The sequence below is a fragment of the Rhamphochromis sp. 'chilingali' genome (assembly GCF_963969265.1).
Source record: "Rhamphochromis sp. 'chilingali' genome assembly, chromosome: 13".
Lineage (NCBI taxonomy): Eukaryota > Metazoa > Chordata > Actinopteri > Cichliformes > Cichlidae > Rhamphochromis > Rhamphochromis sp. 'chilingali'.
Genome location: NC_137940.1, coordinates 33,676,143 through 33,691,411, shown reverse-complemented (window position 1 = coordinate 33,691,411; position 15,269 = coordinate 33,676,143). Strand labels below are relative to the sequence as shown.

Genomic DNA, 15,269 nt, shown 5'->3' with positions numbered 1-15,269 from the left:
ACAGCATTGTGGAGTATTCGCGCGAATACTTTTGAACAGCTACAAAAGTCAAAGCGCGTGAATTCGTGTATTTGTGACTCGAGAGGGCGCAATTGAACAGTTTTATTCACTGATTACAGAGGTCCTAATCACAGAGTTGAAGTTGTAAGTAGTTTAAAAAAAGTGAATAATGAGTAAAAATTTACTTGACAATTTTTTTGTAATATTTACTGCCATTGCAATTTTTTTTAAAAACGTGTGTGAAAAAAATTACAAGGTAAAAAAGAAAATCTACATACTCTCACATTTTATCCTACAAGTGCTCACGTTTTGCAGCATATTGACCTCCTGAAAGCTCTTGCAGATGGAGATCTTAATGGCGGCTAGCTGTAAAATCAACCAGGAAGTAAAACACCTCGGTGATATCTTGCAGTCTGACCAAAAAAAAGTTTGCAGTTTCATAATTATCATTGCAGCAAAAACTTCTGTATTCATTGTGGTGTTAAGAGCTTGAAAAAAGAAGTTTCACCTCTCCTCCAAGGGCCTTCTTCAGTTCTAAAAGGTGGAGAGTCTCAGGTATTTTACCCCTAGTGGTGGTTGACCCTGTGGGGGTAGTTGACCTACTAGTGATCATATGCATCATCCTATCAGCCAAATTTTTAAGACTGCCATGACATGGATGACTGAGAACCTACACAGACATATTTATTATGTTTGCTCATCATTTATGTCCCCGTGTCCCGTGTCTGGATAGTCATATTCTTACATATAATCTTATGTGGGGAAAAAAAATCAGAAATTAAGATCACACACATTCTAAATGTGAACTGTGACTACAGTTGCATATGTTTGCATTTCTTTCTAACTTGAGCAGAAAAAAAAACCAAGTGAAAAATGTGTGTTGCGAAATGCACCCACTTTGTGTGAAAGTTTGTGTGAAGCTGCTTTGCAGAAACTTGACGCGTGATATGGGCTCCATTATGCTAAAGCTTTATAGTGCATACTCTGTAACTGCATTTATTATCTTCAGTCAAATAGTGAAGCATGAACAATTTTTTTATTATTGTAGATTAACAATGGTTTCAGCACTCAGACATGACTTTGACGATAGTAAATCATGCACAATGTTTACTGTTCACTGAGACGGTTTAAGAAGGCTTCAGGTCTCTGCAAGTTGGACATTGCAATTAAATGAAATGAAACACGTGTTGACAGATTGGAATGAAAACACAGAAACTTTGCAAGATAGATAAACAAAACTATGGCAAGTTTTTTTTTGTTCTTTTCTTTTTTGTCTTTTAAATATGTCAGCATACCGAAACCGCTTTCAAGAGTTCCATTGCTGCTGGAGCATTGCTTGAGTACTATTATAACCAAAGTAACATTAAATAAAGTCATAGTAAAAAAGAAAAAGAAAAAAGAAACTCCACCTTCTGTCAATTCTAAACTTTTATATATCAGGACATAATCAAAATCATTCCTACCAAGGTCTTCAGATTAGGTAAATACAATGGGAGATGAGCAACAACAAAGGATCTGTTATAGTGTGTCATTGTTTATTTAAGAGAGAACTAAACCAATGTGTAGAAGCAGTGCGTGAAAAACTAAGTACGAGGTCCACACACAAAAGTGGTGCTGAGGATTATAGCTAAGCATCTCTTTGGTCTCATCTCTTCAAAGGACATTGTTCAAGAAGCCATGTGGTTTCATCAAATGCAAATTTGAGAACTTGAGCCCTGCAACCATGTTTTAGGTTTTTGGTTTTTGTAGAATGAAGAGACTTTCTCCTGGAGATCCCCCCCAAAAAATAATCCTTGCTTACCTTGCTTACCGAGGCCTATAGCGTCCAGGTTTTATTACAGTTTCTGAGTACCGCACTGTCTGGATTTCAGGTGGAATTAGTCAGACGTCAAGTCCTGGGACGATTAGCAGCCGTCTAGAATGTTTTTCACCCCTGAATAATCTTTCTCACTATAGAATGATGGGCTTCAAATTATTTGAAAATGACCTCGTAACCGTTCCCAGACTGAGCAGGAATTTCCTTTGCAAGATCGTCACTGATGTCTTTTCATCTTGACATTGTGTTAACACACACCTGGAGGCTCCATACCAGCAAACTGCCAAAACCTCAGTTTTATAGAGATGCTTTGATTTTTACGAAGATCAATAAATCAAGTGCGTTTGATTAGCAGCACCTGGCAGCTATTTTAAGTCTTGATTCCTGTGAAAGCAGTTAGGGCATGCTGAGTTTTTCACACGCTGCTTCTTGCATTTTGACCAAGTTTTTGTTAAATAAGTGATAACACAGAGTAAACGTCACGTTTTGTTGATTATCTGAGGTTATGCTTATCTAATTTTAGGACCAACTAAAGACCACACATTTAAATTTTATGCCCAAATGTGTAAAACCTTACAAGTTACAGTGAGGGGTGTCCTTTCCATTTACCATCAGAGTACATTATGCCTGCGTGACTTCGTTCTAACACTGCTGTAAAACTCAGCTATTCTGATTTTCACTTAAGAAAAGGTACACCAGGATGTAGAAATACTGATCCAGTACAGGTTTTTTCAGTTTGACTAATTCTCAAATGATCGTTGAAGTTGTCAAAACAGTACATCATAGTTGACAGGATTTTGTTACTCTTGCACAACTAAAAGCACATGAATCATTCTTAATGGCACATGTGTCTACAATTTGATTTTGTCTTTAAAAATATTTAAATAAAATCTTTTTTATAAGATAAATTGTTATATTCTCCAAAATTATATTAGAATTAGTTTGTTGCGTAAGTCGTGAGGTGCAGAATATTCCATCAAATCATAAAAAATCTGCCAAGCTGTACACAAACGACATGGATAAGGAGTGGTCATTGTAATGTTTCCAGTTTCATGCTCATATTAAAGCAGCTTTCTTGTACCAAGGGTATCCATGAAAAGATACAAAAAGAAGCATGATCAGCTGATCGGTAAGGTAGCACAAGAGGTCATGACAGCATACGGCCTCACAGAAACACTGTATCTACACCCAAGTACACAAGGTGCACATATTTTGTATCAGAGCTGGAATGAATACTGTTCATGCTGTGTTGCTCCTTTTCTACAGGCTTTGCTTTCAACCGCGATTTTATCAAAGTCAAAGTCAAAGTCAAAGTCAACTTTATTGTCAATTCTGCCACATGTACAGGACATACAGAGAATAGAAACTACGTTACTCTCAATCCCTAGATAAAATAGCAAATGAACATTTAAATATAAGAGTGATTAAAAAATGCAGGTAAAATAATTAAAAAGTAAAAATTTAAATAAATACAATACAATTTTACATATAACAAGAAAGCTATACAATATACAATATAATGGGTAAATGACATTGGGTGTAAACCAGGCAGAGTAGTGCAAATAGGCAAATAGTGCAAATGGAGATTTAGTAATGTACGGTAAGAGATAGTGTAACAACAGATTATTTTTCCACAACAGGAGTAAAGTCTGCTAAACTCATATGTTTGTGTTCCAGGTAAAACTACCATGAGGAGGGGTGGAATTTCCCACATCACCCACATGCCGTCCAGTTATTTCGCAGGTATAAACATCAGGTAAAACATATTTATTGAGCTTGACACGTATGCGCTCACCCAGTTAAATATTTTACAGGGACAATAAGGAGGAGGAAGGATGAACACATGTAGGAGTGTGGTTGATGAAAGAAAGATATATAGAAAGATGCACATGAATGAAGAGGATGGTTCTTCTTCTGTTAGAACGTAAGTGAGAGCATTATGTATGAGGTGGTGAGAATCTATGGGCAAACTTGCACAGCATGATGCCCTTACTACATACTGAACCCAGTTATGTGTCGTTTCAGCTTTCCCCTTTTTTACTGACAGTTGAACTCGCATATCTTTCTGTTCTGTGTGAGTTTATGCAGTAAAAATGCAAATGTTCTTCTTTTTATTACATTCAAACAATTTTTTTCTTTAAAAAAAGGGGGGGAGGGGGGGGCATGTGTTCTTGAAATCAGCATCTGAACACTATTCAGCTGGACATAGCAGGGAATCCTTAGAGAGTCTGGTACAGCAAGCATTCAAAATGTCACACATGCCATTTTAAGTACAGTCCACTGATTCTGACAAATGGCAATAACTCACTCATTGACTCAGAAACTAGAGCGTGTTGATGAATAGATAAGAAGAATCGAAAATAATCTGGCATCAGATAGCCTCTTTCAGAATCACGCATGGATCTTGTATATCTGCGCATTATACAGAAACTGCTGATGCATCCATACATAAATAAAGATGATGTTGCAGCTGACCAACTAGATACTTATTTTACCCCTTTATAAGATTTGTCGATTAGGCCCATATAAAAGTAACGACATTATCATAAAAAACAATCTAAAGCCACTTGTCACCTGTATGTGAGGAAGCTCCGGGCTGCTTCAGGTACAGCAGTGAGTTTACTGGAAATAGCCTCGTTTACAATAGGAGCAGATGATGAAACACAAAAGGTAATTCACATATATTCATAATTATCTGAGGACTATTTAAATATATTATGTCGGTTAGTATTATCTTTTTTTTTTTTTCTTTTTTTTTCTGGGTACCTAGAAAAATCATAATCAGAAACTGGATGAGGCGTGGCCACACGCGGCGCGGACGCCAAATCGCTGTACAGGTATTCTCTCACACTATCTTTCCTCACTTTGACGGTACACCCCTTGCCCGTCCCTATTCGTGAACCCCATTTACATTCAGCCCACAGACTCACGGCAAGTAAAAGGGATGGTGGAAAGAGAGGGTGGCGACAGAGGGTCTTTTCCAAGACCGGTGCGTCTTTGCCAGTTCGCGGCGTGCGAAGATCTCCATGACCTAGATTGACTGGTGAGTCGTTTTTAATTTGTCGGGAAGCTTACCCATGGGTTTCATTGCGGCAGACAGACAGAGAGACTGGTCTTTATTCCGAACAACGTTTTAAAATTAAATTTGCGCGCACACTTCTCCGATCTGAGAAATATATAAGACATTACCTGCACAGGTTACATGGTATGTATTATGCAAACTTTCTAGTGTTCAGAAGTGTTGTGTACAGAATGCAATAAGCTGCTGGAGTAAAGCGCTGGCAAATGTGAGCAAGCGCTACAGATCCAAGCGAGCACAAGATGCAGTGCAAATGTAACTACAGTGGTTCACACAACTTCTGACTACATACTATCACTACAGATCTGTGAACTTGGATTTATACAAACTGTTTATTCCATCAATCCAGAAGATGTTGAACACGAAATAGGCATGTGTTCAATAGGACGCATGGTCAAGCACTTCTGTCAGCATCCACCCAAACCTTCATGGACAGGTGTATAACTCGTTGATATCTAGGTTAATTTTGGAAGAATATTTACATGGAGACAACAGCAGGGTAATAGGATCAGATCTAATTTTGCATCATTTTAAATTAGTGTCCTGATAGATAGATGTTTTAAAAACAACAAGCGCCTTATTCGTGTAAATCAGTGCGCAGGAAAGTGATTGAATATATAATTGTTTTCCCCTCCGGATTCAAAGGATGACAAAGGTTATGAACAAAGCCCCGTGGACCACACAGACTCAAGCTAAATCATTTCCCCTGTTGAGTCATCTTGAAATCATTGACTTAGCATCAGTTCTACAGTTTCATTAAGCCACCACAAACATAGATTTCTCCTTGTGTAGTGGCATGCACCTGACTCTTTTGTCTTGTTTTAGTTTGTGAGCACTCAGCTGATATAATGAAGTCTGAGTTTGTCTTTCCGGGGTTTATTGTTCAGTCTTTTTGTCAGCATATTCCCCTATCCCTTTATCCTCGGTTTCCCCTGTTGTTCCTCTGAGGAGCTTTGGTTGTCTGTTTTCTCCCCGCACCATTGTGAGTCATGCTTTAGTTTGTGTGTGTGTACTATATTGTAATCCTAGATTAGTTTTTGTGGATTTTACTGTTTTGTGCTGTTTCCTCAGTTATCTGTTACTGCGCTCCTTTGCCAGTATCTCTAATTTTTGAGTTTCACTTCCCCGTCCTGATTGTCTGATTGCCGTCACCTGTCTCTCCCGCATCAGCCTTCTTTTCTCATCATGTCATCCGTGTATTCCCCTGTGATTTCTGATTCTATTTCTAGTATTTATTTGATTCCCTCTTTGGCAATTGTCAGGTTTGTTATTTGCTTATCTGTCAGACTTAACGTCAGCCAAAAATAATAATACACAGTCTATGATTGTGACACTTCACAGTGAAGAACACTGAAAACCAGCAAGATGAACGGAACAGTTGGGACCATCCAACATTATTCCCATACTGTGTGAGAGACATGGGAAATATCAAATAATATCAAAGCATTTTAAACAGCACTTTTTCCAAGATGCGAGTAATAAAATGAAAACGCAAGACTAAAAGGAGATAGAAAAATATATAATTAAGGGGGCATTAAAATCACACATCAAATCTGATGAATGAAATATTCAAGCTGAAAACAAAATGATGTCAGTGGAAACCAAATGAAAATCAGTTTGAACATTTTTCAAGTGTTCTTGTTTTTGAGCAGTTCAAGATTGCACAACTGGCTGACCTATGTTTAAATCTATATGCGTCTTATTCATAACTTCTGCCAAAATTTGGTTCCTGGGTTGCGTTACTGTTGAACTGGGTTGCTGAGAGCTTATAAATCAGACTTAATAAAAATTGCATCATTAGCCTTTTTTCCTGGATATAAATCGAAATAGAAATGATGAAGGGCGCAGGACAAGCTTGATGGCATAACTAATAATGGAAGCCCAGTAAAGAAGTGCACAAATCTTTGTCCAAAAAGGAAATAAAACCTACGTGAAAGATGAGCCAGCTCATAGATAGTGAGAGTGTGAAAGCAGTAAGTCTTTGTTTCTTTAATATTCTTCTTAATCTGTATCTAGTGGGGTTAAAAAAAAATCTTTATAAACATCCATCCATCCATCCATTCGCTACCGCTTATCCTTTTCAGGGTAAACAATTACCTGAAAATTTCACCCCTCATCAGTTTTTTATTAATGGAGCATGCTCACATCATTCGTGTGCCTAATTACAGTTTACATTATAACAGTGTAAACGTTGGTTAAACAAATTGGAAAGGTGTGTCTGACTGATATCATTAAATCTTCCAAACAATACAGGTGGCAGTGTGTGCTGTGGATTTCTTGGGGTTTATCCACTATGAGAGGATTTCCTTGTACTCTGAAGTGGGGCTTAGTATAAGGTTTAGAGCAGCAATTAAAATACCATAAGATAAACAGCGATAGCTTCCAGTTACTATATTAGGCAGGGACGTGAAAAGGACAATGTTTTAACTCAGCCGTGACTTTCAGTGACCTTTATGTTTCTTTAGTTACCTTGTCACAAACTGATGCCATGGTTGGTCACATATTACGGTTATTGCTCAATATTTAGCTCATAACTTCCTGGTAAAGCAAGCGTCTGTGGAGTGAAACAAGCCTTCTTACATTTCCATGTCACAATTAGACCTGTGGACCTGTCCAAACAGGCTCTTGTTGGCAACTGCGTCCTAATGCTGATTGCACTGTGCTATTTACTTTTACAGAATAATTAAGAGTGATAAGTAATTTTTAGGTTTCATTTTTACTACTCAAAGTTTATTGTGCCCTCACCTTGAACGTGTTTGTCATCTGGTACCTGTTTGTAAAAACAAGATGAACAATTCAGGTGAAGAGATATTTGGCAAAACTCCAGGGATCTAGTTCAACAAGGAAAAGTTGGCTGTGCACAATAGAAACCTTTATTGTTCAGCATTTCAGTGGGTGACATTGTGTGTAAATTCCCATGTCTTTCAAGGAAGGGGACCAAAGCCTGACACAACTGTAGAATGATAAGCCCCAACACGTTGACAACAATCTTGCTGTGACCCGTTCACAGTTTACTTCATGTCAATGGAAAAGTGTCTGGCAATCGAAACCATTTTCATTTCTGTCATAGTTTATGTCGTTTTCTTTTTCATTCTTTCCATTTGTAAACTATTTGTCGTCTTCACTTTATTTCCTCCACCCGCTCTCTGCGCATGGCTGTGCCTGTCACTGTGTCCAATGGTCTGACTTCACTCTCAGGCTGGTCTGTGCACCACTTTCAATACCCCGTGGTGTTGGCCATTGTAAATGCAGCCAGTTGCTATTTTAGACACAGGCTCTATTGAGGGGTGGGAGTAGGGGGTGGTGGAGGGTGGGGGGTTATTGAGCAGGGATTGCCTTAATACCCCAAAGAAAGTTTGCCCATCACCCCCTCATTTGCTTTCTGTCACAGTCGTCTTTTTCTTTCCCCTCCAGCACACAGGATTGGTGAGATCAATCAGCCCAAAGTTCGTCACTGCATCCAGAGAAAAGCATTAGCTTCTTCAGTGTCCACACAGCACAAAACCAGATCTGCATTTCCTACGCTTGTGGATGAGAAGGAGAAATGTTGTCTCAAGTCTGTTTGTGCTGCCTGTTCTTCAGCAGGGGCTTTTATAGCTGCCGCTGGACGGAGTCAAGTAGTCAAAGGAGAAAGGTAGTTTTAATGTCTGTTTTCTTCTTATGATAAGTCAGTTTTTCTTTATCTCTCTACAGGAGTGTGTAATGTTTAAATAACCATGTTTTATTTGATTTTTTAGGGTTTTTTTGTTTGGTTTATTTCCATTCAGCATAACCTTTATAAATCCCAGTAATCCGGGATTAAAATTTTTGCCTGACTGAAATCCGAAATATAAAATGCTGCTTTATGAACTGTTGCTTTGTGAACCTGATACTTTTATTGCAAAACAGTCATTGACAAATTGTTAGGAAATATAAACACAATAACCGACGTGGTGATTGCATTAAAAAAAATTCATTTATGTGCCAAGAGAAACAAACAAACTCACAGGCCCTAACAAGCTATGTACTTATATGAAAGGGAATAGGAGGATGCAGGAGCTCTGTAAATCTGTGAGGGAAATGACACTTGAGGTGTGCTGTTGGTGGCGATGGTGGTGGTTGGGAGGCGGTGGTGGGGGCGCTGGGGTTGTTTGCGCCGAGTTCTCACGACACAGTGCGGGCAAAGCACTCAACCAATTATGAAAAAATGTTGGATTTGTTCCATTGGTCTCACTTTGAGCTTCTATTGGAATTTGTGCACACATCGACACGCACGGGGATAGCTCTCTGGACAACTACACAATTTTTTTAAGGCTACAAAAATGTAATCAATTTTCCTCTCCTCCTTTTCTTTTCATTTCAGTGCAGATGGTTGTCGCTCTTAGTTGTCACTTTGATGTCTCTGCTTTCCCTGTGCTGGTTGTATATTTGTTTTGCCATCTCTAATGACCAACAGAATGTTAATGAGTGAGTGATCACACACACACACACACACACACACACACACACACACACACACACACACACACACACACACACACACACACACACACACTGAATATTTATTTGTCTTTGTTGATGTCCTTCATTCTTTTATCTATGTGCTTCACCCTTATCAGGGTAATATTCAGGACACTGAAGACGTGGGTAAACTACTTCCTGGTAGTGGTGATCATTTCTGCAGTGCTGGCCAGCTACTGTATCCTGCTGCTGGTAAGAATACAGTTTTGTCCGTTTACCACACAGGGGAACCAAATCTTGCTCCACATTCAAAGATCATTAAACCTAAGAATGAGAAGCCGCCATTTTTAAAATGTTCTCCGATGATTACAGCTCTTTGCCTTGATCCAAGTTGCCTTAGAGGAGCAACTCCACTTACACTGGCTTCATAAGGTAAGCATGCAAACATTTACCTGTCCAGTCTATAGTTTTATTAAAATCGTCTAATGTTATATTTTCTTTCTGCTTTTTCCCCCTTTTTCCTGCACAGATCATTTTCTGTTTTTGTGTAATATTCATCACAGCTTTGGCTTCAGGAGTAAGCATAAAGGGGAGGGAAGAATGGCCAACAGTTCTTACTCTACTCCAGGTAGAGTTAGAGTACAGAAACTTTTTAGTTTTTTTTTTTTTTAAATGGCTCTAAGTGGAATATCACATGTGTTTGATGTCTGTGTCAACCTCTTGGCAGGCCACGGCTCCCTTCCTGCAGTTTGGTGCTGTTGGAGCGTTGACTCTGCTAAGCCCGTTTGTCTTTCATCGCTTCCACTTGGCCAAAACACGTATGTGTCAGACCTAGTTTCGGCATACACACAGACACGATTCAAAGGCAATTACATAATCCTTTTATATACACACTATTGTATCAAACCTAATTACAGGGCTAACACTGGAAACAAATGTACTGGTGAACTTTGAAGCTGAGGTTCATCTGGCAGTCACTGGAAAACTGATTCTGCATGATGAGCATTAGTTCAATACACAAGAAAGATATACAAATGTATAAATATACATTTATAAATCTATATATTTAAATATAATAAAAGTCAATTCCTGCAGGGGGGAAATAAATAAAAAGGGCTTCTTTACAAATTCACGCTTGGAGCATTTTAAATATTTAAAGATTATTGTCTGATTTGTGTTTATTCCAGGATCTAAGATGGTCATTGCAGGGATGTTTCTAGTGGTCTCAGCAGCCATCTTCCTGTGTCCCCTGCTCATCCACTCTCCTTGTCTAATAGAAGTGCAGGAACTACCTGAAAAACCAAAACTTATCGGCCACAGAGGCGCGCCGATGGTGAGTGTCCTGTTTTACTTGGCACCACCCTGCAAATAAACATTATAATTATAGAGTGATGACATTACACCTTTGGATAGAGCTGCTATTGTTGACAGATTGCAGTCATGTTCAAGTTTTTCAGTTGATTAAAACAAGTTTAAAGAACGTTTAAAAACGCAGTTCAGTTCTTTGAGAAATATTTAATGCTAATATTATAAGCACAATCCATTTTCATATATTGTCAAATATAAAAAAGTAGACTGTCCCTGGCTCAGGTGTGAGCAAAGGTCCAGTCATGTGACGTCCTCATATGCCACGCTACTGTGCCCTTGTTAGTTTGCTTTGCTGCTGGGTCAATAATAAGCTCCATTTAACACTGCATACGGGGGTTGTCTGTGCTCACACCGCTTTGGGGTAGGAAGGGCACTTAAGCACATCAGTGTGTCTCACCCATCTGTCCTCCCTGTGTTCAGCTGGCCCCAGAGAACACCATCATGTCGTTCAACAGAAGCCTCAAGTGCGGCGTGATAGCCTTTGAAACGGACGTGCAGCTCAGGTACAATGAAAATGATTTACGCTTAGGAGGACTCACAGTTGCTTTCTTGAAAGAGGAATGTGTTTTTGCTTTTAGTTCGGTTTTTCATGCGCACAAATATGAGACAAATGTATCACCGTGGATTACAGTCCTGCAAGTGGGGGCATGTCATTCTACTAATCACCTCAAATGTAGCAGTGATCTTTATAAGCATGCTGTTTGGTTCTTGGGAAACATAACTAACTAATTATTACATTTTTAGAACATTATTTTCATCATTATTATTGTTGTCTTCACTGATAAATATGAAAAACTGATTATTTTGACTTCACAGATACTAAAATTTGTTTAACTCTTGCTTAAATTTAGTCGAGATAGAAAACCTTTCTTGATGCATGACCATGGACCTGACTTCTTGCTGAGAACGACAAATGTTAAAGACAAGTTTAACGGCTCCTCATTCAATAAGAGCACTGACCTAACCTTCAAACAATTACGGACTCTAAACGCAGGAGAACAGTTCTTCAAGGTAGTAATTGTGCTTTGGTTTATGCGTGAGCGCACATTTGCCCGCAGAGGTTTATGTATTATCATGTGTCAGACTAAAGAAACATGTGAAATTATCTGGCTTTGCAGAATGATCCTTACAGCACAGTGTCCCTGCTCTCAGAAGAGGAGAAAGAAACAGCCAGGACACAGGTCATACCCTCCTTGCTAGACCTTCTTGAATTTGCGACACAGCACAATACCTCAGTGATATTTGACCTGAAAAATAAAGAAACAGAAGAAATTGACACAAATGACACAGTAAATATCACCTTAGAGTTTGGCATTCCTCAAAGTCTGGTAAGTCTACTCACTTGTATCAATTGTGGGATTCAAGCATTTCACAATCAAGCATATTTTTAAGAGTTTTCTTTCTCCTTTTCATAGATTCTTTGGCTTCCTTCTAAAGAACGAGAAGTTGTAAAGAAGCAGGCCCCAGACTTTATCCAGGTTTATGAAAATGAAACGGATTTGGAAAAAAATAACGGGAGCCACCTAAATGTGAAATACAGCGAAATAAAAATGAAAAACATCAGGTAAGAAATAAATAGGTGGGTAAGAAATCTCAATATTATCTACAGTACATGTTGGTGCCAGGGGCCATGCACAGCAGTGTGTTAATTAAAGCTGCGTGTAGCATGCTGAGACACAGCTCTGACACTCAATATAGGGGCGTAGGATTGGCCTCGAGGATACAAGATTCAAATAATGTCCCAACCCAGGTGTTCTGTTCAATGGCTTAGCAAAAGAACCATAGGAAATAAAAGGGAGGGGGCCTAAAGAATGAAATGCAGTGTAGCAACATGTTTTAAGAAGTCGCTGAAGCGCTTCACTGAGTGCAAAACAAACTCACCGTGGCGTGGCCTTGCTACATGTCTCGCAAAATAAAACTATTCCTGGGTGGCACAATTAATGCATAAGTACTACTCAAATATGTGTGACTTATTAGGGGTCATCAGGGATTTGTAATGTGCAGACTGGGCGTACATAACTCATTATCCTTATCCTTGCACTCAACCACATTTTGTCATTTCATGTGTCAAAAAATATATATATACATAAAAAAACATAGGAAAGTTTTCTGCATATTTGATGCACAGTCTACGCTCATGTATACACTCATCTAAAGAGTTTTGAGAAAGCTGAATAAATAAGCAGAGAAGCACAGTGAATGGGGGTGCCTCCACATGGGTGCACTGCATTGTAACAGTTAACATTCAATCATGTCTAAAGATGCTGAGCAGTCCCATTTAAATATGATTATGTAACAAGAGAGCAAGAGTGGCATATAATGATTGGGCATTAGTTTGACATACAAGGAGTCAGAGGTGACTGAGAACGCCTGTGCAGGACGTGTTCAGACTGTTTCTGCAAAAACAGCCTGTTTGTAATTACAAAGGGAGTGATGTTACAGCAGGTTTGCAGAGCTTAAACCTCTAATCACAAAGATAAATGGTCACCGAAGCATTTAATTGGTTTTGGTTGACAGGTATTAGCGATACAGTTAAATGAATCATGCTTCACCATATTGAGAAGTGCACATTTGTCATACATCAAAAGACTTTTACAAGGAAGGGTCAATGAGTAATCACTTTTATCCTCTGCTGAAGCATTCTGGGTAGAAGTGGACTTTTCCAGGATGGCACTGCTCCAAAGATTAAGGCTTAAGCTATCACTGAGTAGCTCAAGTATCAAATGGGAATCCTAAGATATAGCCACCAGATTTTATTTATGATCTATGAGAGATGTTGGATGTTTTTCATGCAGTTCTCCAGTCATCTCCGGAGACTTTAAGAGTTAACTTTCCTACCTCATCCATGCATTTACCAATATGCACATGCATAGCAATCGATACCCGTCTTACAGTTTCACATATTTCTCCGTGCTTCTTTTAAGTGCTCTGTAATCTCTCAAAATTCTTCTTGTTCACGTCTAAACGATGTGCTTGTCTTCGTATTTGACAGCGACCTTCGCAAACGAAACATTACAGTGAACCTGTACGTGGTTAATGAGCGCTGGCTGTTCTCTATGCTGTGGTGTGCAGGAGCCAGCTCTGTCACTACCAACGCCTGCCACCTCCTAAAAGAAATGGAGCGCCCTGACTGGGTCATGGTGAGCAATGCAGTAGCTGGGCGTTTTACTGTTTATTTCATTATGATGCAAGAAATATTATCATTTCAAGATTTTGGATGTGGCGCTCACATCTTCGTCGCAGTGTTTCCCAGGATTTGTGACACACTTTGAACATGCTTGTGTTTCAGCCACGCTCTACATACCTGATAACATGGATTTTAGTGGATATATCATCTGCTCTTGTGATGATGGCACTCTTTCACTGGTAAGAACAGAGGTTTAGTCTACAAATTTGTATAAAAATGAGGAGGAAAGTTAACAAGCTGACTAACCAATGTCTCTCTTCCACATAGGACAAAACACAGTCTTTGCCATAATGCAGGTACTGTATCAATATCATGGGTTTTTTGCCATTGAATATTTGAAATTTAAGTTTAAAAAATAAAATGATGATCACTGGTTATCTTCCCCTTTATTGGCAAACCTATAAAACAAACATTTGCAACAGAAGATAGAATGTAAAAAAAAATCCCTGGCATGGTTTTGCTGAAAGTGAAACACAAAGGAAAGCACCATTATAAAACCATCAAAAGCAAATAGAAAGTATATCACATGATAGCTAAAAAAAAGTTATTTTCATAACCTGACAGCTTGAATGTTCTATTTTATAACAGTTAACAGATCACATAATAATGTATCCCTTGTTTGTTGTGACAGATGGACCGAGCAATGACAATGAGCTGGAAGTCTTCCTCACCAGGCTACCCTGACAGCCTTCAGCTGCAGATGTTTCAGTCTTGAAGCTCACAATCGCAGCCTTTTCTGCACTAACACCGGGGTTTGGACCTAAATCGGGAGGACAGCAAGTTAATGTGAACTGACACGCACTGTTTTATAAAATTATGCAGGCCATAATGTTGTTGTTGTTGTTTTTTTTTACATATCAGTATGATGCCAGTATACACAGTTTTGGTGTGTGGGGGTGTGTGTGTTTGACAATGAGAGAGAAAACTAGTTACACAGGTTTATCTTTCGTTGGTTTTTTTTAAATACTTGTTTGTTCTTTTGCTACTACTGACAGTTTGATGAAACTATATGACATGGTGTGTAGATCTGAATTACCTTTTGCATTTTATTACATTGATTTGTATCCAATGAGTAAAAAAAAAACAAACTACTGCATTAAATAAACATTTGTAATCTGAGCCAACGTTAATAAAACTATATTTTTTATGGTAACTTGTGTCGCTTTATTTCCGCATCTACTGAACACAAAGGTAAAAATTTTAATTTTGAATAAACAGGTGACATATCGAAAAAATCGTTTTAACAACTGTGATTTATATTTAATAAAATCAGCACATTAGAAAAGCTGTTAAAGTTGGACACAGATAGTTGTGGCTGGAGCATTAAGAATGAACTGTTTATATAACGGAGGTGCTTCATACCAGCTCCATCTCAGACT

The 15,269-nt window shown here is 38.6% G+C and overlaps 1 protein-coding gene across 1 annotated transcript; it reads left to right on the top strand.

The window, feature by feature from the left end:
- The first annotated feature begins 4,701 nt into the window (after positions 1 to 4,701).
- On the top strand, positions 4,702 to 15,027 carry gdpd2 (glycerophosphodiester phosphodiesterase domain containing 2). Its single transcript, XM_080901616.1, has 16 exons — positions 4,702 to 4,859; positions 8,310 to 8,529; positions 9,238 to 9,341; positions 9,494 to 9,587; positions 9,708 to 9,767; positions 9,865 to 9,963; positions 10,063 to 10,153; positions 10,523 to 10,668; positions 11,124 to 11,206; positions 11,555 to 11,714; positions 11,822 to 12,031; positions 12,119 to 12,267; positions 13,696 to 13,843; positions 13,993 to 14,069; positions 14,158 to 14,186; positions 14,522 to 15,027. Exons 2-16 carry the CDS (start codon positions 8,440 to 8,442, stop codon positions 14,572 to 14,574), a joined length of 1,593 nt encoding a protein of 530 aa, XP_080757742.1. The 5' UTR covers positions 4,702 to 4,859; positions 8,310 to 8,439; the 3' UTR covers positions 14,575 to 15,027.
- The last annotated feature ends 242 nt before the right edge of the window (positions 15,028 to 15,269 follow it).